This window comes from Herpailurus yagouaroundi, unplaced genomic scaffold, assembly GCF_014898765.1.
Source record: "Herpailurus yagouaroundi ecotype Mexico unplaced genomic scaffold, PumYag 188, whole genome shotgun sequence".
NCBI lineage: Eukaryota > Metazoa > Chordata > Mammalia > Carnivora > Felidae > Herpailurus > Herpailurus yagouaroundi.
This window is the reverse complement of record NW_024412419.1, coordinates 39,919,316-39,942,828: the sequence shown is the minus strand read 5'-3', so window position 1 is coordinate 39,942,828 and position 23,513 is coordinate 39,919,316. Positions and strand designations below refer to the sequence as shown.

The window sequence follows — 23,513 nt, the reverse complement described above, 5'->3', positions numbered from 1 at the left end:
GTAAGGGAAAACAAGAGGCAAGGAAACAAGAGTGACCAGGGAAATAGCTGGGTGACATACACACCATTTTGCGATTTTTCTAAAGGAGTAAGGAAGTTTGTTAGTTGCAGAGAATTCTTCATTTCTCCTTAACATTGGAATGGGGAAGTGAAATACTGATCTATTAAGATTAAGATTAGTATATATTACAGCAGAAATATCAAGAATCTGTATGGCTGAAATAACAAATTATATATGCCATTATAATGATACAAAAAAGTTTTAAAATATTAAAGTTACTATTGGCTATTATAAAAAGGTAAGTGAGGGAAAGAAGGGCAAAAATAAAGTTTATTCCATATAGTTCTTTTTGAACTATAAAGTTTGATGTCTACGCAGGCCCATGTTTTATCCTAATTTACATGCTGAGTTTCCCACAGAGAATGCTTGAACATGACATGTGTTCAATAAACTTTTTTGAGTTGAATTAGTAAAAAAAATAAAAATAAAAAGATGGGAGCTAAAGAAAAAAACTGGTGTGATAAGTATTAAATACTAAAACATTTGTACTTTGAAAAGGGTATGAGTTTCTGATTGTTAAAAGAAACAAGAGAGGTGCCTGGGTGGCTCAGTTGGTTGGGCATCTTGACTCTTGATTTTGGCTTAGGTCATTATCTAATGGTTTGGGAGTTCGAGCCCTGCGTCTCCCTCTCTCTCTGCCCCTCTCCTGCTCTCTCTCTCTCTCTCAAAATAAACAAACAAAAAAAAAAAAGAAGAAGAAGAAGAAGAAGCAAAGGAAGAGTATAGTGGGAAAAGAAGAAGCAAAAATAAACTTAGAAATAAAACTAATCCCAAAAGACTTTAATTTGATTGCCAATCAGGATTGGGGGAAGTAGATTTTTAAAAGGCCAATGCTACAATGGAAACTCAAAACAAAGAAAGATGAATATACAAAGAAAAATAAAAGACTAAAAACTAAAATGTACTTTCTATGTTCCACAAGGAAAGAAGCATGTGAGGAAGATAAAAACTGTTTTATAATAATAAGTCACCCCTACAGCAGAATGAGAAGTAGGCCATAAGCTGGAAGATAATATTTGCAAAAAACAAATGAGAAAGGAATGTTTATCCAACGTATGCAAAGAACTCTTAAAACTCAGTAAGAAAATGAACAATCCAATTAAAAATGGGCAAAGACCTAAACAGATACCTCACCAAAAAAGATGGCAAAAACCCCGCAAACCCCACACGAAAAGATGATCAACATATCATTAGGGAATTGCAAACTAAAACAAGGAGATACCGCTACACATCTATTAAAATGTCAAAATCCAAAACACTGACAACACTCAATGCTGGTGAGGATGTGGAGCAACAGCAACTGCTGGTGGGAATGCAAAATGGTACAGCCACTTTGGAAGACAATTTGGCAGTTTCTTACAAAATTAAACCTACTCTTATATATGAGCTCCTTGGTATTTACCCAAATGAGCTGAAATGTACGTCTACACAAAAACCTGCAGATTGACAGCTTTCTTCATTATTGCCCAAACTTAGAAGCAACCAAGATGTTGCTTGCAAAAGAACAACAATAATGGAGCAGATAAAGCGTGGTATATACAAGGGAATATTCAATGTTAAAAAAAGCTCTCAAGCCATTAAAAAAATGAAGGTAACTGGGGCACCTGCGTGCTTCAGTCAGTTGGGCATCCGACTTTGGCTCAGGTCATGATCTCACAGTTTTTGAGTTTGAGCCCTGCATGGGGCTCTGTGCTGACAGCTCGAAGCCTAGAGCCTGCTTTGGATTCTGTGTCTCCCTCTTTCTCTGCCTCTCCCCCACCGTGCTCCCTCTCTCTCTCTCTCTCTCTCTCTCTCTCTCAAATAAGTAAACCTTAAAAAAAAAATGAAGGAAATTTACTTACATGCATATTACTAAATGAAAGAAACAAATCTAAAAGGCTTACTTAACACATTGTATCAGTCCAACTATATGACATTCTGGAAAAGGCAAACACTATGGAGACAGTAAAAAGATCAATGGTTGCTTGGGGTGGGAGGGAGGAGTGAACAGGCAGAGCACAGAAGATTTTTTAGCTACACATATTTCACAATAAAAAAAGAATCTCCAAAAAGGTTAGAATGATACAGAAAACAAGAGGTTAGCATTATAAAAACTACCTGACATTTAAAATTAGAAAGAGCAAAGTCACACGGGAAGGGATCATGACATGAGCCTCAGTGCCTGGTTATAGCTCTTTCTGCTAGTCCCTCCCCAGCCCACCGCCAGATCTTCCTGCTGTTTTTCCAGCATTCCAGGCTCCTCCAGCTGCAAGGTCTCTGTATGCTCCTCCCTCAATATGCAGGGCAGGGCCCAACTAACAGCTCTAGAGAGTAGAGACCTAATGGATGGATTTCTTTTTTTAACAGTATGCTTCATGAATTTGCATACCATCCTTCTGCACAGACCATTGAATCTTCTCATTAAAGTCACCATTCTGGTAATATGTGCTGCCCAAGAGAAGACAAGATATCTTTTTTATTTGGAGGTGGACTCATGATTTTATTCCCAGTGCCTTCCATTGTGCCTGACACAGCTGACTCTCAAATGTTGAATAAACCAATGAATGCATTTAGAAGACAACAAGCAAAACTATGATATTCAAACTGGATTTTAAAAAATGTTAAACATATTCACGTCTTAACAGCAAGCAACACTGAGGTGGTTAATAAAGACTCAAATGCCTCTACATATAATGACATATTTAGATCAGAAATGTGTTATTCCCTTCTTGTACTGACCATAAAAATTCCAGAGCGTTTCTTTATGGAAATAAATAAAATCAACCAATTTCATATGGCAAAATGAAGGGGAGGGACTTTAACAAATAGAAACTAGTTCTCCCCAAATTTTCAATTACATAGAATGATGGCACCTGGGGAACAACTTGTTGAAACTCTCAACTTCTCACTTCACCTCCTTCCAACTCCTGGCAACCACCAATGTACTTTCTGTGTCTGTGGATCTGACTATTCTAGGCACCTCATGTAAGTGGAATCATAGTTATCTGTCCTTCTGGGACAGGCCTGTTTCACTTAGCATAATGCCTTCAAGGTTTATCCACATTGTAACAAAGTGTCAGCATTTCCTTCCTTCCTTCCTTTTTTTTTTTTTTTTTTTTTAAAGTTTGAGAGTGAGAGAGAGTGCGAGCAGGGGAGGAGCAAAGAGAGGGGGAGAGAGAATCCCAAGCTGGCTCTGCATTAACAGCACAGAGCCTGACTTAGGGCTCGATCCCACGAACCATGAGTTCATGACCTGATCAAAAATCAAGAGTTGCACACTCAACCAACTCAGGCACCCAGGCGCCCCATCATTTTTTTCCTTTTAAGGCTGAATAATATTGTGTGTATATATACCACATTTTGTTTATCTATTCATCCTTCAATGGATACTTGGGTTACCTTTACCTTTTGCCTATTGTCAATAATGTGACTATGAACATGGATGTACAAATATCTGTTTGAGTCCCTATTTTCAATTATTTTGGGTATATACCCAGAGACATTATTTCTGAATCATATGGTAATTCTATTTCCTATCTCACCTTTGAAACTTTCTCTTAACTTACTCCCCCTTTTAAAGCATACTCATCATCTGTCTTATTCTGCAAGAAGCTGCTGTCAGAAAGCTATCACTTGGAAAGCATCTAATCATAACGTATTAATAGCTGACAAGGCTTAACATGTTACCCTTCCCAGGGATATCTGCATTTTAGCTGAAGATCTTGAGGAAAGTGACTTCATCAAATGGTGGCTTTTCAAAGCAACAACAGGCTAGGATAGAAGGGGGGCAGACATTGAGGGCAAGACCCTAATCTTAGGAACTCTCATTATAGTATTTCTAGTTTTCTCTTCTCTCATTCCAAAATATAGACTCCTCCCTCCTGCTCTGTCCTCGGTGCCACCCTTCTCTGCTGTATTTAATTTGCCATCAGGAACATCCTACTATAAGGCCTCTCAACAACCTCCCCAGGGCTTCCTCCCACCAGCCTGGTGCCTAAGTACTTAGAAGCAGGGTGATGATCCTCCTGGAGTCAGTCTGGACAGCCCCAAATAGAAGCTCTGTTCTCTCTTTAGGGCCGATTCCCTTCTCTCAGTTTCCAGTGTCTTTTAATGGCCCTGCATTCTTTTCAGGTTCAAGGTCTTAAAGCATTTCCAGCTTATTTGTACCCTGACTACATCCATTTACTCTGCATCCAGACTAAAACTTCCCAGTGTCCTCTCTTCCATGCATCTCATTTGACTAAGCTACTCAGGTCCTGCCCATGGCCACTCAGGTCCCCCGCCTGCCATCCTGCTGTGCCAGTCCCTTGCTGCATCTACAGTTTGTGCTCACAATGTACACGGCACTCTACTGCCTACAAAATGGAATGATAAGTCCCTGCTTAACTTACAAAACTGACTCCAAATTACCTTTGGAGCTCTACCTCCCACTGCCCCACTTAATGTGCTCTTGTCAAACTGAAACACGTACTGTTTGCTGAACACAGCCTGAAGTATTTCATCTGTGCCTTTGTGCACCCTAATCCATGAACTGAGATGCCTCTGATTCGCCTCAGAATACTTTTCCTCTGAACTCGTCCTGCAGTTTATCTGTGCCACCCCTACAGCGATCTCAATCTGAGCTTGTCTCTGAAAACCCTTGCTCTCCTGATGGCTATAAAAACTGTCTTCCTCACCTCCCTGCTCAGCCTCTCCGGCCATCCCTCCTCCATGTTCTCCTGTACCCCAACCTCCCGGAACTTCCTATATGTGCAGTTCTTCTTGGCCCCAGGGCTCTCCTACGAGCTGCCTGGCACTCAGGTTGGAGCACCCATGTCGTCCTTCAGTATCGTTGGTCCCTGAAAGGAGCCATTCTCCACTCCGGTTCCCTATTCCAGTCTCCTGGTGCTTATCACAGTTTGCAAGAGAAGTACCACTTACTTGACTATTAAATTTATTATTTTTTAGGTATTTTTATTAAATTTAAAGATTAGCTGCTTTCATCCCATACCTAGAGGGCAATGACTGTGCCTATAATGTTGACTATCCCTGGTGCCCAGCAATACATCTGCCACATAATAGGGGCTAAAAAATGGATTTATTAAAGAATTATCATTTCACTCTTGGTAGCTTTGTCTGCCTGAGAAGAATGCTGCCTACACTTAATCCAGCCTCCCCACCATCCCCACCCTCTCCTTTTCTTTCTTAAAAAAGAAGAGAGAGAGAGAAGAAGAGGGTGGTGAGAAGGAGCTCTGACAAACAGTTCAAGGAACACTAGAACATTTCAGAAAGAAGAGTTCATGAAATAAGAACAGGATGATTTCAAAAAAAATCAGAGAACTCTTCTGTAAACTAAAATTCAGATAGCCAAAATGAAGAATTTGAGAGAAGAAATGGGAAATAAAGTTAAGGAAATTTCTCAGAAAGTGAAACACAACAACAAAATTGGTGACAGTGATCATATTTTGAGCTATATATACCAGGCGTTGGTTGATAAGCCTCACAACTACTCTATGAGGAAGGTGCTATTATTATTTTCAAAATGGAAAACAGGAAAGGTAAGAAAATTAAAGGATCAGTCTGGGAAGTCTAACAAAATCTTCTGCTTCCAGAAAGAAAGAGAAAATACAGTGGAAAGGAAATGATCTCATGAACACATCCAAGAACTAAAAGACCAGGGAACTGAAGGGACAGCACCCTTGTCTTTTAGGAATCCATGTGGAAATATTTACAGATGAAACTGTGTGGGGTCTTAGGTTCCCCAGGGGGAAATACAAGGGAGTAGATGCAGATACAGATGAAGTAGGACCAGACAAGATTTCTGTGCAGGTGTAGTAATTCTGACATAACCATTAAGACATAAGTGGAGATAACCGCTTAACATAACCATTAAGATATAAGTGGAGTCACCACACCCCAGGTGACAAAGTCAGGCGTGAAGATAAAAATGTGGAAAGCAGTATTTTGAGGCACGACATTAGATAAAGCCACCTGGGGGAAGAGAGTGAACATGGAAAACAGCGGAGGATCTAGAACGGAGTCTTAGGGTACTCTGACTCATTTAAAGACCAAACGGGGCGCCTGGCTAGCATGGTTGGTTGAGTATCCAACTCTTGATTTCAGCTCAGATCATGATCCTGGGGTCGTGGGACAGAGCTCCAAGTTGGGCTGTGCATGGAATGCAGAGCCTGCTAGGATTCTCTCTACCTCTGCCCCTCTCCCCACTTGTGCACGTGTGCTCTAATTTAAAAAAAAAAAAAAACAACCAGCAAATATTTTACTTTCCAGTTGTGAGAAAACCACAAATAATATGTATCTGAAACAAACAATAAAATATATTGTTATGGGTATATATTTAAAGGATAACAAGCTCTGACTTCTGTGCAGTACATTCAAGAGCTTCTGCTTACTACTGAAAGTACATGCTACAGGAGAAGAGATTTTTTTTTTTTAATTTTTTTTTTCAACGTTTATTTATTTTTGGGACAGAGAGAGACAGAGCATGAACAGGGGAGGGGCAGAGAGAGAGGGAGATACAGAATCGGAAACAGGCTCCAGGCTCTGAGCCATCAGCCCAGAGCCTGACGCGGGGCTCGAACTCACGGACCGTGAGATCGTGACCTGGCTGAAGTCGGACGCTTAACCGACTGCGCCACCCAGGCGCCCCTACAGGAGAAGAGATTTTTCATGCGGATGATTACCTATGAGCTCTACCTGCTTGAAAAGGTCTTTAGGAATCAGTACACCAGAAAGAAAAGCTAAACAGAAGACAGTGATCAAGTACACTAGTTCCCAGAGAAATGTTATCTGCTGTAATAAGGTAACATTTCTCAAAAATTACAAAGTCTGACAAGGGTTGGTGAAAAGGAATGGAAAAAGGAACTCTCATCCACTGCTTGTGGGAATGCAAATTAGTAAAGCCTCTTTGGAGAACAATTTTGCAATTGTAGCAAATTTCAGCCCACTTATTTTTAACCCAGCAATTCTACTTCTGAGTATAAAATTGTTCTAGAGAAACCTTTACACATGGGCAAAAGAGAAAAGACATTCGCAGCAGCACTGTAATAGCAAAATATTGAAAAGAGCCTAAATGTCCATCAGTGGAGGAAAAGTAAAATGTGATACATCCATCTGATGAAACAACATCCACTAGTTAAAAAAAATATGTCATTATGGGTATGCTTCAAAAACACAATGATAAATGAAAAACAACAAGGCAGAATGTTATATACAGAATACCATTTCTACCAACATCAAGATTCATAACAGTGATTACTTATGGGGTGGTTGAAAGAGAAGGGAACTGGGAAGACATATTAAAGGAGCTTCAACTTTACTAATACTGTTTCTTCTAGCATATAAAACTGAAGCAAATACAACAAAATGTCAAATTGTATTCATTCCGGGTGACAGGTACTTAAACATCTACTATTATCATCCTGTGTACTTTCATCTTTGCAACTGGGGAAACAAAAACGGCTGTGCATACAGAGCTTTATGGGGGGTGTGGGGAGAATAAGCCAGATGTTTTCTAATGTTCACTCAGAAAAGGAAATACCGAAAAAATTTTAAATAAACTCATCAGGGTCACAGCACAGAGCCCGATGCGGGCCTCGAACCCACAAACCGTGAGATCATGACCTGAGCCGAAGTCGATCACTTAGCTGACTGAGCCACCCAGGCGCCCCTGAAAATGTTCGTTAGTGTAAAATTTCTCTGTAATTTCTGAGTCCACACTCAAGTCTAAATATCTAACAGTCATTTGGTGCCATTCTCAAGGAACTATAATTCTGAGTTAGGACTTCTTAATTTAACAGAAATTAAGTTAAAAAACAGAAACTAGGGGTGCTCAAGTGGCTCAGATGGTTAAGCATCTAACTTTGGCCCAAGTCATGATCTTGCGGTCCATGAGTTTGAACCCAGAATAGAGCTCTGTGCTTGACAGTTTGGAGCCTGGAGCCTGCTTCAGATTCTGTGTCTCCCTCTCTCTCTCCCCCTCTCTCACTCACACTGACTCTGTCTCCCTCAAAAATGAATAAACATAAAAAAAATTTAAAAAACAAACAGAAAACAACTGGATGTAAATTTAACCTATGACTCAAGCTGTCACTGGCCTAGAGACAGATGCATGTGAAAGATCACAACAGTATTACACTGGACAATAAAAGAAAACTAAATTATGTTTATTCTTATTTTAAATATTATAATACATTTTTAGAAATTAAACTGATAGCTCACATGTGTGAATACCCATTACAAGTTTGCAGATTCCTAAGATGTAAGGAAGCATTAGGTAGAGAGCCAGAGATAAGACAGAAAAGGAGGTGGGGTTAAAGCCAAAAATAAACTTGGATTGAGTGATTATCTATCTATCTATCTATCTATCTATCTATCTATCTATCTATTTAAAGTAGGCTTCATACCCAGTGTAGGGCTTGAACTCACGACCCTGAGATCAAGAACTGAGCTGGGATCAAGAATTAGATGCTTAGGGGTGCCTGGGTGGCTTAGTCAGTTATTAAGCATCTGACTCTTGATCTCGGCTCAGGTCATGATCTCATGGTTTATGAGTTCGAGCCCTGGAATTCTGTTTCTCCCTCTCTCTGATCCTCCCCTACTCATGCTTTCCCTCTCTCTGTCTCAAAATAAACAAATAAACTTGAAAAAAAAGAATTGAATGCTTAACTAACTGAGCCACTCAGGAGCCCCAGACCTGGACTATTTTAACATTCTGCCTTGGATGACTCTGCTCTCGGAACAGAGGAAATTCTCTTCTTATTCCTCCAATGCACAGGCTCACTTCTTACTCCTCTGACTCAACTCTCAGGTCACTTTATAACACTGTTCACATGAGGCAGAATATTCTAAGCAAAGCAGATTTATATGCTTATTTTGCCATTATTGCAACAACACTGCGAAAGAAAATGAATCATAAAATAATGATAGTAATAATTATATTTTGCATTTGTGTAACACTCCAACCAAGACAATATAAAGAATAAAAACCAGAGTGGAGTCTGTTCTTCCCATTCAAGAAATCCAGCCAGGACTAATAAAAGTAGCAAGAGCCATCAGCATTAATGAGGAGGCTGCAGATAATGGCCATCTTACCCAGCTGGTTCTTCATCCCCATGAGCACAGAGTTCATGTGAGCTTTGGAAGCATAGAGCTTGCTCACAGCCTTCCTTGACCTGATCATCTCCTTGGCCAAAACTACACAGACGTCTTTCTGGCCCTTCTTGGCAGCATCTTTCACTGACCGTTTTACTTTTTCTTCTTCTCTTTGGATATCTAAATTTAGAACATAAGACAAAACACCAAAAAATTAAGGGTAAACCAGATTTATTGGCATTCAAATCCATTCTTATGGTGATCTAAATGGGTCTATTAAAAGGAAAACAGAGGCACCTGGGTAGCTCAGTCAGTGGAGGGTACAACTCTCAATTTTGAGGTTTTGAGTTTAAGCCCCATGTTGGGTGTAGAGATTACTTAAAAATAAACATTAAAAAAAATTTTTTTGAGAGAGAGAGAGACAGAGCACGAGTGGGGGAGGAGTAGACAGAGAAGGAGACACAGAATCCGAAGCAGGCTCCACGCTCTGAGCTGTCAGCACAGAGCCCAACATGGGCTTGAACACATTTACTATGAGATCATGACCTAAGCCAAAGTCAGACACTTAACTGAGTCAACCAGGTGCCCCTTAAAAAATAAAATCTTGGGGCGCCTGGGTGGCGCAGTTGCTTAAGCGTCTGACTTCAGCCAGGTCACGATCTCGCGGTCCGGGAGTTGGAGCCCCGCGTCAGGCTCTGGGCTGATGGCTCGGAGCCTGGAGCCTGCTTCCGATTCTGTGTCTCCCTCTCTCTCTGCCCCTCCCCCGTTCATGCTCTGTCTCTCTGTCCCAAAAATAAATAAACGTTGAAAAAAAAATTTTTTTTTTAAAAATAAATAAAATCTTAAAAAAAAAAAACTAAAAAGAAAAACAGAGAGGATGATTTAAACAAAATTAAAATAATTAACGTGATAGGTTTTCATTATTTCCAGAAACAACATTAAAGTAACTTAGGAGTAAACAGGTAAGTAAATCCTATTACATTAGGCAAAATTTCAAAACTGCCTTTCCAAGGCCATTCTAACATTCATTGGTACTGTACTAAGGAACTTTAACCATACTATAAATGAGCTTTCTCTAATAATCAATAATGTTTCTGCAATTATGGGAGTATAATCTCTGTACATTTATTAATGATTTATAAAAACCTGCAACTTGAGGAAAACCCAAACATATTAAAGTATCAAAACATCATTAACCAGAGGTAAGATACGTCTGTATTATATGCTTTATGAACAGCAGAAATACTTTTATTGTGGTAAAACACACATAACATAAATTTGCCATCTTAACCATTATTTTAAGTGTACAGCTAAGTGGTATTAAGCACATTCATTTTGTTGTTAACCATCACCACCATCCATCTCCAAAATTCTTTACAACTTTCAAAACTGAAACTCAGGCTGTGTGCCCAGGGTCATGGGGATCTGTCTCTTGCTTTAACAATGTATGTAGACAGAAAGGCCCCGTACCATTTTTCTAGTTGCAATTGTTGGAATCATCTTCTCTGCCATCCTCCACCTGTGGGATCAGCCAACACCACATTTCCAGCTTAACTCCTTACTGCTATTAAACACAAGTGCCCAGATTCATCTGAAGTATTTCACTGAGGTTCTGAGATTCCTAAGAATTATTCCACCTTCAACTTCCTGGTCAACATTTACCTGTGTACTTCCTATACCTGCCTCTCCTGGGCTTCTATTTCAACTATTAGAATGTGACTCAGCAGGGCCTGGGCCACTTCCTTCATAAGTGGGCACCTCGCATCTCTTGAAGATGAAAAATCAGCTCCCTCTTCCAGGAGGTGCAGAAGCCGCCTCAAGATCAGTGGGGCAAAAACTACAAGGTTCTAGACAAGAACCTGAAGCAGGCCCCTTGGGATCTGAAAGCCAGGGGTTCTGCCCACGCAGACCCCCCATGACTGAGACTTTTTGAGGAACCATTTCCTGGATGAGGAGGGGAAACTAAGGAGGATGGTGACCACCTGGCTTGCCTGCACAGGCTGGCCAGCCACTAGGCTGGGCAAAGATCTCTTCGAAAGGCTCACTCCTCAAGCAAGACGGAGTCTGCATAGCCCGGCAGCCTCTGAAGGGATCCTTCTGGCACCCCCTTGGTGTCTGGGCTTCTGCCTGAGCCTCCCTGTGCAGCCACGAGGCAGCTTTCAACCACCCAGGAGCCCCACCCTGACCATGTACCAAATGGAAACAATAATGTTTTTTGTAGCAACAACAACAAAAAACCTCAAACTCAAACCCATTAATCAATGACATCCCATTCCCCCCTCCCATCACCCCCCCAGTAACCATCATTCAACTTTCTGCCTTTACGAATTTGACTACTCTAAGCACCTTATATAAATGGAATCATAGAGTATTTGTCTTTTTGTGGACTAGCTTATTTCACTTAGCATAACATCCTTAAAGTTCATCTGTGTTGTAGCATGTATCAGAATTTCTTTTTAAGGCTTTCCACTGCATGTATATGCCAATTTTGTTCATTCATGTATCAACAGGCATCTGGGTTGCTTTTAACTCTTAGCTATTGTGAATAATGACACAATGAACATAAGCATGCAAATATCTCTACAAGACCCGTTTCAAATTTTTTGTGTATATACCTATATTACCATAGACTGGGTGGCTTAAAAATCATAGATTTATTTCTCACAATTCTGGAGGCTGGAAAGTCCAAGATCAAGGTGCCAACAACCAATTTGGTTCCTGCTGAGAGCCTACTTCCTGGTTTGCAGACAGTTAGCTTTTTGCTGTATCGTGACATGGCCAAGAGACACAAAAATTCAGTCCACAGCATTCTGCTCTGCCCCCTCCCCCCGCCCCAAATTTATGTCCTTCTCACATGCAAAATGCACTCATTCCATCCCAACCACCTCAAGTGTCTTAACTCGTTCCAGCATCAACTTTAACTTCTCAAGTCCAAAGTCTCATCTAATGCCTGAAACTAATGTAACATGTGAGCCAACTATATTAAAAAATAAAATATATATAAAATATACAATCTAAATTTTTTTTTAACGTTTATTCATCTTTGAGAGAGAGACAAACAGAGCATGAGCAGGGAGGGGCAGACAGAGAGGGAGACACAAAATTCAAAGCAGGCTCCAGACTCTGAGCTGTCAGCACAGAGCCTGATGCAGGGCTCGAATTCATGAACCATGAGATCGCATGACCTGAGCCAAAGCCGGATGTCACCCAAGTGCCATATATATACGTAATCTAAATCAGATATGGGTGAGACTCAAGGTATGATTGATCCTGAGGCAAAATTATTCTCCAGTTATGAACATGCAACAGGCATTCCAAAAGGGAGAAATAGGGAAGGAAGGGGTGACAGTCCCAAGCAATTCCAAAACCTAGCAAGGCAAACTCTAGAAGACCTTAAAAGTCAAGAATAATCTTCTTTGACTGAGTGCTCTGACTTCCAGACCCACTGAGGTGGCAATATCACCCTCATACTTTAGTGGGGTACCACCATGCTGTGACTTTCTGTAAAGGCTCCATCCAACCTAAGGCTCTGCTGGGCGCGGGGGGGGGGGGGGGACAAACCACCAGGGGTCTACTAGAAGTCCTTCCCTACAGCTTTGATTAAAAGCAGTGTGGGTTACTAGAACCAAGATGGTAGCTCTGATGATCTCTGAATCAGCTTTTGAGACATTCTTTCCTTGAAGAACAGTGCAAGTTTGAAGCCTAATGGTCTGTTTTATTGTCCTGTCCTACAGAATCTAAGTCTGACAGCCTTCGTTCATTCTGACCTGTATCCATCTCCTTCAGTCCAAATTGGCAGTAATCTTGCTGGGGTCACTGAAGAAGTCCATGGTTAACACACATTCTAATCTCTTTATCAAATAGTTGGTCAGTCATACCCTTGTGTCTTCTTCTAAACATGCTTTCTCATTTTTTGCAATATGTACAGATTGAGACTATTCTAAATCTTTAAGTTCTGTTTCCTTTTTGTTTAACAATTCCTTCTTTGAAATAATAAGTGAAGTCAGCAAGGTTGCCTGATAAAATACACAGAAATCAACTACATTTATATACATTGATAACGAAGTGGCAGAAAGATGAATTAGGGAAACAATTCCATTTACAACTGCACCAAAAAGAATAAAACTCCTAGGAATGAACTTAACCCAGGAAGTGGAAGACCTGTACTCTGAAAACTATTAAAACAATGATAAAAGCAATGAAGATGATACAAACAAATGAAAATATATTCATTCCATGCTTGTGGACTGGAAGAATATTAAAATGTCTATACTATACAAAGCAATCTGCAGATTCAATGCAATCCTTATTAAAGTACCAACAGCATTTTTCACAGAACTAGAACAAATAATACTAAAATTTGTATGCAACCACATAAGACCCTAAAAAGCCAAAGCAACCCTGAGAAAAAAGAATAAAGCTGGAAGTATCATAATCCCAGGTTTCAAGATATATTACAAAGCTATAGTAATCAAAACCCTATGCTACTGGCACGTGCGCACGCACACACACACACAAACACACACACGACATATAAACAAATGGAACAGAATACAGAGCCGAGAAATAAACCCAAACTTATATGGTCAATATATGACAAAGGAGGCAAGAATATACAATGGGGGAAAGACACTGTTTTTAGTAAATGGTGCTGGGAAAATTGGACAGCTACTTGCAAAAAAATGAGACGATACCACTTTCTAACATCATACACAAAAATAAAGTAGACTAAAGAACTAAACATGAGACCTGAAACCATAAAATTCCTAGAAGAAAACATAGATAGTAATTTTTTTTACCATGGCCTTAGCAACATTTTTCTAGATAAGACTACTCAGGCAAGGGAAACAAAAGCAAAAATAAATTATTAAGGCTACATCAAAATGAGAGCTTTTGCAAAGGAAGGAAATTGTCAACAAAAAGGCAACCTGCTAAATGGGAGAAGACCTTTGCAAATAATATATCTGATGGGATGAATATCCAAAGTATATAAAGAACTTAAACAACATATCAACACTAAAAACACCCCAAAAAATAAAAAAACCCACCCCAAACAAACCAATTAAAAAATGGGCAGTAGACCTGAATAGACATTTCTCTGAAGATCACCAACAAACACACAAAAAGATGCTCACCATTACTAATCATCAGGGAAATGCCAACCAAAACCACAATGAGATATCACCTTACACCTGTCAGAATGGCTAGAATCAAAACAAGAAATAACAAGTGTTGAAGAGGATGTGGAGAAAAGAGAACCTTCATGCACTGTTGGTGGGAATGTAAATTGGTGCGGCCACTGTGGAAAAGAGTATGGTCGTTCCTCAAAAAATTAAAAAACAGAAATACTATTTGATCCAGTAATTCCACTACTGGGTATTTACCCAAAAACAACAAAAATACTAATGTGAAAAGACATATGCACCCCTCTGTTTATTGCAGCATTTACACTAGCCAAGATAAAGACAGAATAGAAAGATGTAGATAATAGAAAGATAAAGATAATAGAAAGATATCTCTTCTGATAAAGGCACTAAATCCCATTCATAAAGGATCCACCTTCATGGCCTAATTACTTCCCAAAGCCCCACTTCCTCCAAATACTATCACACTGGGGATGAGGGCTTGAACATATGAATTTTGGGAGCAAAACAAACATTGAGTCCATAGTAATACTCAAAAGCAGAACTGTGGAATCACATGGTAATTCTATTTTTAACTTTTTTAGGAATAGTCATACTGTTTTCCACAGCTGTTGTGCCATTTTACATTCCCACCAAGAGTGACCACTGGCTTAAATGTCTCTACATCGTTGCCAACACTTGTTTTCCATTTTGTTTTAATTGATAGCAGCCATCCTAATAGGTGTGAGGTGTTATCTCTTTGCAGTTTTGATGTGCATTTCCCTAATGATCTGTGATTTTGAACATTTTTTCATTTGCTTATTGACCACTTGTACATTTTCTTTGGAGAAATATTCTAAAAGCCTGAAAGTCTATTCAAAACCTTTACAAATTTTTGGATAGGGCTATTTTTTAGTTGTTGAGTTTTAAGGGCTTTATATATATATTCTGGATATTAATCCCTTATCAGATATATGATTTATAAATATTTTCTACCATTTGGTGGGTTACCTTTTTACTGTTACTGTTTCTACTATTACTGTTTCTACTATGTATTTTGAGTCACAAAAATCTTTGATCTCCATAAAGTTCAGTTTGTTATATATTTTTTGTTGCCTGTAGTTTTGGGGTCAAATCCAAAAAATCACTGCCAAATCCAGTATCATGATGCTTTTGCCCTATGTTTTCTTCTAGGGATTTCAGTCTTAGCTTTTACATTTAGGTCTTAATTTTGAGTTAATTTTTGTATATGGTATTAAGTAGGGGTCCAACTTCATTATTTTGCATGTGGATGTCTAGTTCTCCCAGCCCCATCTGCTGAAAAGACTCTTTTCCCCAGTGAATGGTCTTGGCACCCTTGTCAAAAATCATTTGGCCATATATGGAAGGATTTATTTCTGGGGTCTCAATTCTATTTCATTGGTCTTTATGACTGTCTTCATGCAGGTACTACACTGTTTATTTATAGTTTTGTAGTAAGTTTTGAAATGAGAGAGTGTGAGTCCTCCAAATTTGTTCTTTTTCAAGACTGTTTTAGCTCTTCCCTAGGATTCTATATGAATTTTAAAGTGGATTTTTCTATTTCCGAAAAAAAGTCTTTGGGATTTTGAAAGGGTTTACATTGAATCTGTAGATCACATTGGGTGCTATTGATATCTTAACAATGCTAAGTATTCCAGTCCATGGACACAGAATGTCTTTCCATTTACTTAGATATTTAATTTCTTTCAGTAATGTTTTTATAGTTTTCTTTGTACAAGTTTTCCACCTCCTTGGCTAATTCCTAAGTATTTCACTCTTTTTGTTGCTACTGTAAACAGGACTGGTTAAAAACAATTTTTTTTAATGTTTATTTATTTTTGAGACAGAGAGAGACAGAGCATGAACGGGGGAAGGTCAGAGAGAGAGGGAGACACAGAATCCGAAGCAGGCTCCAGGCTCTGAGCTGTCAGCACAGAGCCCAACGCGGGGCTTGAACTCACAGACCGTGAGATCATGACCTGAGACGAAGTCAGACGCTTAACCGACTGAGCCACCCAGGCGCCCCAATAGGACTGTTTTCTTAATTTCTTTTTCAGACTATTCACTGTTAGTGTATAGAAATGCAGTTAATTTTTGTATGTTTTATATCCTAATTTGCTGACTTAACTTATTAGTTCTAACAGTTTTGTTGTAGAATCTTTATACACATTAAGATGTTTGTTTTTTTTTTTTTAATTTTTTTTTTCAACGTTTATTTATTTTTGGGACAGAGAGAGACAGAGCATGAACGGGCGAGGGGCAGAGAGAGAGGGAGACACAGAATCGGAAACAGGCTCCAGGCTCTGAGCCATCAGCCCAGAGCCCGACGCGGGGCTTGAACTCACAGACCGTGAGATCGTGACCTGGTTGAAGTGGGACGCTTAACCAGCTGCGCCACCCAGGCGCCCCCATTAAGATGTTTTAAACACATGAAGATTGTATTATCTGAAAAGAGATAATTTTACTTCTTCCTTTTCAATTTGGATGCCTTTTCTTTCTTTTACTTAATTGCTCTGTTTAGAGATTCCAGTACTCTGTTGAGGAGAGGTAGCAAAGTCAGGCAATTGTTGCAGTGTTTCTAATGGTACAGAAAAAGCTTTCTTTCACCACTGAGTGTAATGTTTGCTGTGGATTTTTCACATATGGCTTTTATTATGTTGAGGTAATTTCCTTCTATTCCTATCAATGTTACCATAAAACGGTGTCAAATTCTGTCAAATGTTTTTTCCATCAACTGAGATGATCATGTATTTTTTCCTTTATTTTATTGATGTGCTATATTACATTGGTTGATTTACATATATTAAACTATCCTTGCATTCCAGGAATCCAATTTTGCCATAGTGAATAATCCTCTTGAATTTTGTCTGCTAATTTTTTTTTTCTTTTTCTTTTTTGGTTATTTCTGCATCAGTGTCCATAAGAGATATTGGTCTGTAGTTTTCTTTTCCCATAGTGTCATCTGGCTTTGGTATCAGGGAAATGATGGCCTTATAAAAGAACTTAAGTGTTTTCTTCTCCATGTTTTGGAAAAGTTTGATAAGAGGTGGGGTTAGTTCTTACAATGTTTGGTAGAAATCACCAGGGAATATATCAGATCTAGGACTTTTCTTTCTCAGAAGATTTTTGCTTACAGATTCAATCTCCTTACTAGTTACACCTGTTCAGATTTTCTCTTCATGTTTCAGTCTTGGTAGGTTTTGTGATTCTAGGAATTTGTCCATTTCATCTATATTATCCAATTCATTGGTATACAACTGTTCATAGTACCCCTATAATATATATTGTCAATTTTTTTTAGAATCGTAGTAGCACTCCCACTTTCATTTCCAATTTTAGGCATTTGAGTCTTCTTTCTTTCTCTTTTGTCCTTTTAGTCAGTGTAGCCAAAGATTTGTCAATTTTATTGGTGTTTTCGAAGAACTCACTTTTGATTTCTTATTCTCTATTGTTTTTCTATTCTCCATTTTATTTATCTCTGCTCTAATCCTATTACTGCTTTCATTCTGCTAGTTTTAGGTTAAGTTTCTTCTTTTTCTAATTCTGTAAGATGTAAAGTTAGGTTGTTGATTTGAGTTCTCCTTTTTTAATGTAAGCATTTTTACAGCTATAATTTCCCTCTGAGTACTGCTTTTGCTACATACCATAAGTTTTGATATACTGTATTGTGATTTTCACTGATCTATAAATACTTTCTAGTTTCCCTTATGGTGTGTAATCTATCTATCTATCTATCTATCTATCTATCTATCTATCTATGATACAGATATAGACGTACATATCGTATATATACATATAGGCCCATATACTGTTTTGAGTGTGTTGGGGTATCTGGGTGACTTGGTCAGTTAAGCATCTGACTTCGGCTCAAGTCATGATCTCACTGTTTGTGAGTTCAAGCCCCACATCAGGCTCTGTGCTGACAGCTCAGAGCCTGGAGCCAGCTTCAGATTGTGTGTCTCCCTCTCTCTCTGCCCCTCCCTTGCTCACACACTCTCTCTCTCAAAAATAAACATTAAAAAAAGTGTGTTAATTTCTCAATATTTGTGAATTTTCCAGTGTTCCATCTTCTGACTTCTAATCAACCTTGTGGTCAGAGAAGACACATTATATAACTATATTTTAAATTGATTGAGACTTGATTTTTGAACTAACATATAGTCTATTCTGAAGAATGTCCCATGAGCACTTGAGAAAAATATGTATTCTGTTGTTGGGTATTCTATATAGGCCTATTAGATCTAGTTGATTTATTATGTTATTCAAGTATTCTTATTTCCTTATTGTTTTTTTAAGTTTATTTATTTATTTTGAGAGAGAGACAGCACAAGCAGGGGAGGAGCAGAGAGAGGGGGAGACAGAGAATCCCAAGCAGGCTCCACACTGCCAGCATAGAGCCCAACATGGGGCTCAAACTCACGAAACTACAAGATCATGACCTGAGCAGAAACCAAGAGTCAGATGCTCAACTGACTGAGCCACCTTATTTACCTTATTTACCACCCCCTTATTTACCTTATCTGGTTGTTCTATTCACTTTTGAGAGTAGGTTATTAAAGTCTCCAACTATTATTGTAGAATTACTTCCCCTTTTAGTTTTGTCAATTTTTGCTTCATATATTTTGACAATCTTTTCAGGGGCATAGATGTGTATAATTAATTGTTATATCCTCTTATTCTACTGAAACTGTTAATAACATATAATGTCCTTCTTTGACTCTTCTAATCTTTTTGATTTAAAGTTTGTTTTGTGTAAATATAGCAACCTCCACTCTCTTTTGGTTACCATTTCCATGGATTATCTTTTTTTGTCCTTTCACTTTCAACCTATTTGTACTTTTGGATCTAAAGTGATTAAGTCTCAGGGTCACCTAAGTGGCTCACTCAGTTGAGCATCTCTTGATTTTGGCTCAGGTCATGATTCCAGGTTCATGGGCTCCAGTCCCCTGTTGGGCTCCATATTGAGTGTGGAGCCTGCTTAAAATTCTGTCTCTCCCTCTGCCCCTCTCCCCTATTCGCACTCTCTCTCTAAAGTAAAAGAAAATAAAATAAGTCTTTTGCAGACAGCATAGAGTAGAATCATTTTTTAAAAAATCCATTCTGCCAGGGTGCCTGGGTGGCTCAGTCAGTTAAGTGTCCGACCTCAGCTCAGGTCATGATCTCGCAGCCCATGAGTTCAAGCCCCGCGTCTGGCTCTGTGCTGACAGCTCAGAACCTGGAGCCTGCTTTGGATTCTGAGTCTCCCCTCTTTCTGTCCCTTCCCTCCTCTTGCTCTCTCAAAAATAAAAATAAATAAACATTAAAAAAAAATACATTCTGCCAAGCTCTGTCTTTCAACTAAAGAATTTAATCCATTTACATTTAATTACTGATATGAAGGGGCCTACTTTTGCCATTTGTTGTATTTTTCTGTAGGCCTTACAGCTTTTTCTTTCATTTCCTGCATTAACGTCTTCTTTTGTGTTTACTCATTTCTTTTTTCATAATGGAACTTTTCAAATCCCTTTTCATTGGCTTTTTGGTATAATGTATAGCTATTTTCTTTGTGATTACCATGGATATTACACTTAATATCCTAAAGTTATAACACTAACTTGAATTCATATGAGCTTAACTTCAATAGTACACAAAAACATTACTTGTATACAGCTTTGTCCCTACGCCCATTCAGTTACTGATGTCCCTGAAGTACTTTTTCTGTACTGTGAGTTCAAACACATATTTTTTTTTAATGCTCAAGTCTCCTAAATCATGTAGAAAACAAAAACGGATATACAACCAAAGTTACAAAAATGCTAGCTTTTATAATTGTCCATGTATTTACCTTTAACAGAAATATCTATTTTTTGGGGCACCTGGGTGGCTCAGTCGGTTGAGTGGCCGACTTCGGCTCAGGTCGCAATCTCGCGGTCCGTGAGTTCGAGCCCCGCGTCGGGCTCTGTGCTGACAGCTCAGAGCCTGGAGCCTGTTTCGGATTCTGTGTCTCCCTCTCTCTGACCCTCCCCCGTTCATGCTCTGTCTCTCTCTGTCTCAAAAATAAATAAACATTAAAAAAAAATTAAAAAAAAAAAGAAATATCTATTTTTTCACATGGCTTCAAGTTACTGTCCTATTTTAATTTCAACCGAAAGGACACCCTATAGCACTTACTGTTAGGCTGGTCTAGTGGTTAACAAATTCCCTCAGTTTTTGTTTATCTACGAATATCTTGATTTCTCCCTCATTTTGCTGGATATAGGATTCTTGGCTGATAGTTCTTTCAGCATTTGAATATATCGACCCACTGCCTTCTGGGCCTCAACACTTCTGGTGAGAAATCTGCTGAAAATCTCACTGAGGCTCCCTTCTATATGGTGAGTCATTTCTCCCTACTTTAAACACTATCTTTCTAAAATTTGATTATAATGTGCTTTGGCATGAGTCTGTTTGAATATACATCATTAGGGGTATGTGGCACTTATTGGATTATATTCATGTCTTTCATAAAATTGGGGAAGTTTTTGTCAATATTTCTTTAAATCATCTCCCTGCCCCTTTTCTCTACTTTGCTTCTGGGACTCCCACAGGGTGTATGCTGGCCTACTTCATGGTGTCCTACAGATCCCTTGGGCTCAGTTTACTTCAATTTTTTCCCTTCTTCTCAGACTTGATAATCCCAACTATACTATTTTCAAGTTCACTGATTCTTCTGCCTGCTCATATCTGCTTTCAAATAATGCTGGCAAATTTTTCATTTCAGTTATTGTACTTTTCAGCAGAATTTCTTGTTTTTCATGCTTTCTCTTTACTGATGTTTCCATTTTGTTCATGAACATTTGTTCATGTTTCTGTCATTTTCTTGACCTTGTCCACATCTTACCTTAGCTCTCTGCACACCTTTAAAACAACTGTTTGAAAATATCTGTTGAGTCAATCAGTTATCTGGTCTTTCTCAGGGACATTTTTTGTTCATTTATTTTCTTTTGGATGGACCATATTTTCCTGTTTGTACATCTTGTGATTTTTTTTGTTATTGTTGAAAATGAATCTTTGAATCTTATAACTCTGGTATTCAGACTCTCCCACTTCCCCAGGGTTTGCTGTTTTTTATTGATGTAGGGTATTTCTGTGCTGGGCACCAACCTGCTGCACTGTAAAGTTAAAGTCTTCTCAGATCTTTTCAGAGCTGCATTTTCCCCTCAGTATGCATGATGACCTTTTATATTCCCTCATATATATGGTTGTTTTTGGATGTCTTAGCTGTTGATATTAGGAATATAAAATAGTGGAGTGCTCTGGAAAGCACTATGGTGTTTCCTCAAAAATTAAATATAGAATTACCATTTGATCTAGCAATTCCACTGTAGGGTATATACATACCAAAAAAAAAAAAAAAAAAATGACATCAGGGCTTTGATGAGATATTTGTACACTCATGTTCATAACAGCATGATTCACAATAGCCCAAAGGTGGAAACAACCCAAATGTCTATCACAAGATGAATATAATGAAGTACTACTCAGTCTTAAAAAGGAAGTTAAATCGGTAGGGTTAGGAAAAGAAAAAAAAAAAAAGGAAGCTAATTCTGATTCATGCTATATAACATGGATGAATGTTGAAAACATTATTATGATAAGTAAAATAAGTCAGGCACAAAGGGACAGATATTGTTTGATTCCACTTATATGAGGTACCTAGAATAGTCAAATTATACATAGAAACAGAAAGTAGAACAATGGTTACTAGGGAATTTGGTATCCATTGTGGGGGGAAAGAAAGTTATTGTTTAATGTGTACAGAGTTTCAGTATGGGATAAAGGAAACGTTTTGAAAATGGATAGTGGTAATGGTTACACAGCAGTGTGAAAGTACTTAATGTCACTTAATGGTATACGTAAAACTAGTTTTGTATTAGGTATACTTGACTTTATAAGAAATAAATCAATAAAACATCAACAGGAAAAGTATGATCCATTCATAAATAAGTATTTTTGTACAAATACAAGTACAGATATAAGTTTCAGATATATCTGAAAGGATGATCACCAAAATATTTGTGGTATTATGTGTGGGTGGTAGAATTTCAGGGTGGTTTTAACTTTCCTATTTATACTTTTCTGCATCGATATGTATATTATTACTTTTATACTCATGGGGAGAGATATAGAAGCCATACTATTTTCATTTGAGAAGGGGGCAATGTATATGGTCTAAATTCATTCTAGTATTGTCTATGATGAGTACTCTAAGTGTATTACACATCTAACTGAAAGCTAAAACTCTGGACTACATGAGTTCTCCATAAGAAGATGAGAATTACTTGTACTTATACTTTGCTTTATTGAGGTTACTACTGTTTTTCTCTTTAAACTTTTTTTTCAAGTAGATCATACACACAGAAAAGCATACATTACTGTAGAGATATACAAATTTTCACAAATTAAACACACCCATGTAACCACCATATCAAGAAACAAAGTATTACAAAAGTCTCTCTATGTCTGCCTTAATGCACCATGCCCCCCAAGGGTAACCAGTACTCTGACTTCAAGATCATAGGTTAATTTTGCAGATTCTAGGTTTTGCACTGGTATTTTTTACAAAATCTATTCACCTTGACTGCTAATATAAAACCAAATGAAAGACAAGTCTATGATAAATTTTTATAACCAAGTAACATTTATTTTATTAATGTTTATTTTGAGGGGTGCGGGTGGAGAGAATCCCAAGCAGGCTCCAGGCTCAGTGCAGAGCCTGACTTGGGGCTTGATCTCCATCCCATGAACTCTGAGACCATGACCTGAGCCAAAATCAAGAGTTAAGCATAACAGACTGAGCCATTCAGGCACGAAAATTCAGTAATTTTTAAAAGAAATTTTAAAAAGAAAAAACTTATATTTACTTACATATTTAATATTTCCAGCATGCTTCATGCCTCTGGGTAGATCCCAGTTTGTATCTGGTATAATTTTCCTTCAGCTCACAACTTCCTTTAACATTGCTTGTACTATAGATTTCCTGGCAGCAAATTCTCTTGGCTTTTGTATAAAAATAGCTTTGTTTCACCTCCACTTCAGAATGCTATTTTCACTGGATATAGAATTCTAGGATAATGTTGAGTTCTTTTCTTTCTTTCAGCACATTAAAGATGTTTTGGTTTGAGGTGCCTGGGTACCTCAGTTGGTTGAGCATCTGACTCCTGACTTTATTTCAGTTCAGGTCACGATCCCAGAGCCTGGGATTGAGCCCTGAGTTGGGCT

General features: G+C 38.4%; 1 protein-coding gene across 2 annotated transcripts in view; it reads right to left on the bottom strand.

Annotated features, from left to right (window-relative positions):
• LOC121044493 (E3 ubiquitin-protein ligase RNF103) overlaps positions 1-23,513 on the bottom strand; it is a 110,889-nt gene that overhangs the window by 7,939 nt on the left and 79,437 nt on the right. For both annotated transcript variants that reach the window (XM_040496842.1, XM_040496840.1), the window contains one exon: positions 9,130-9,309. In XM_040496842.1, the coding sequence (XP_040352776.1) occupies positions 9,130-9,309 (180 nt within the window). The remainder of the gene's footprint in view (positions 1-9,129; positions 9,310-23,513) is intronic.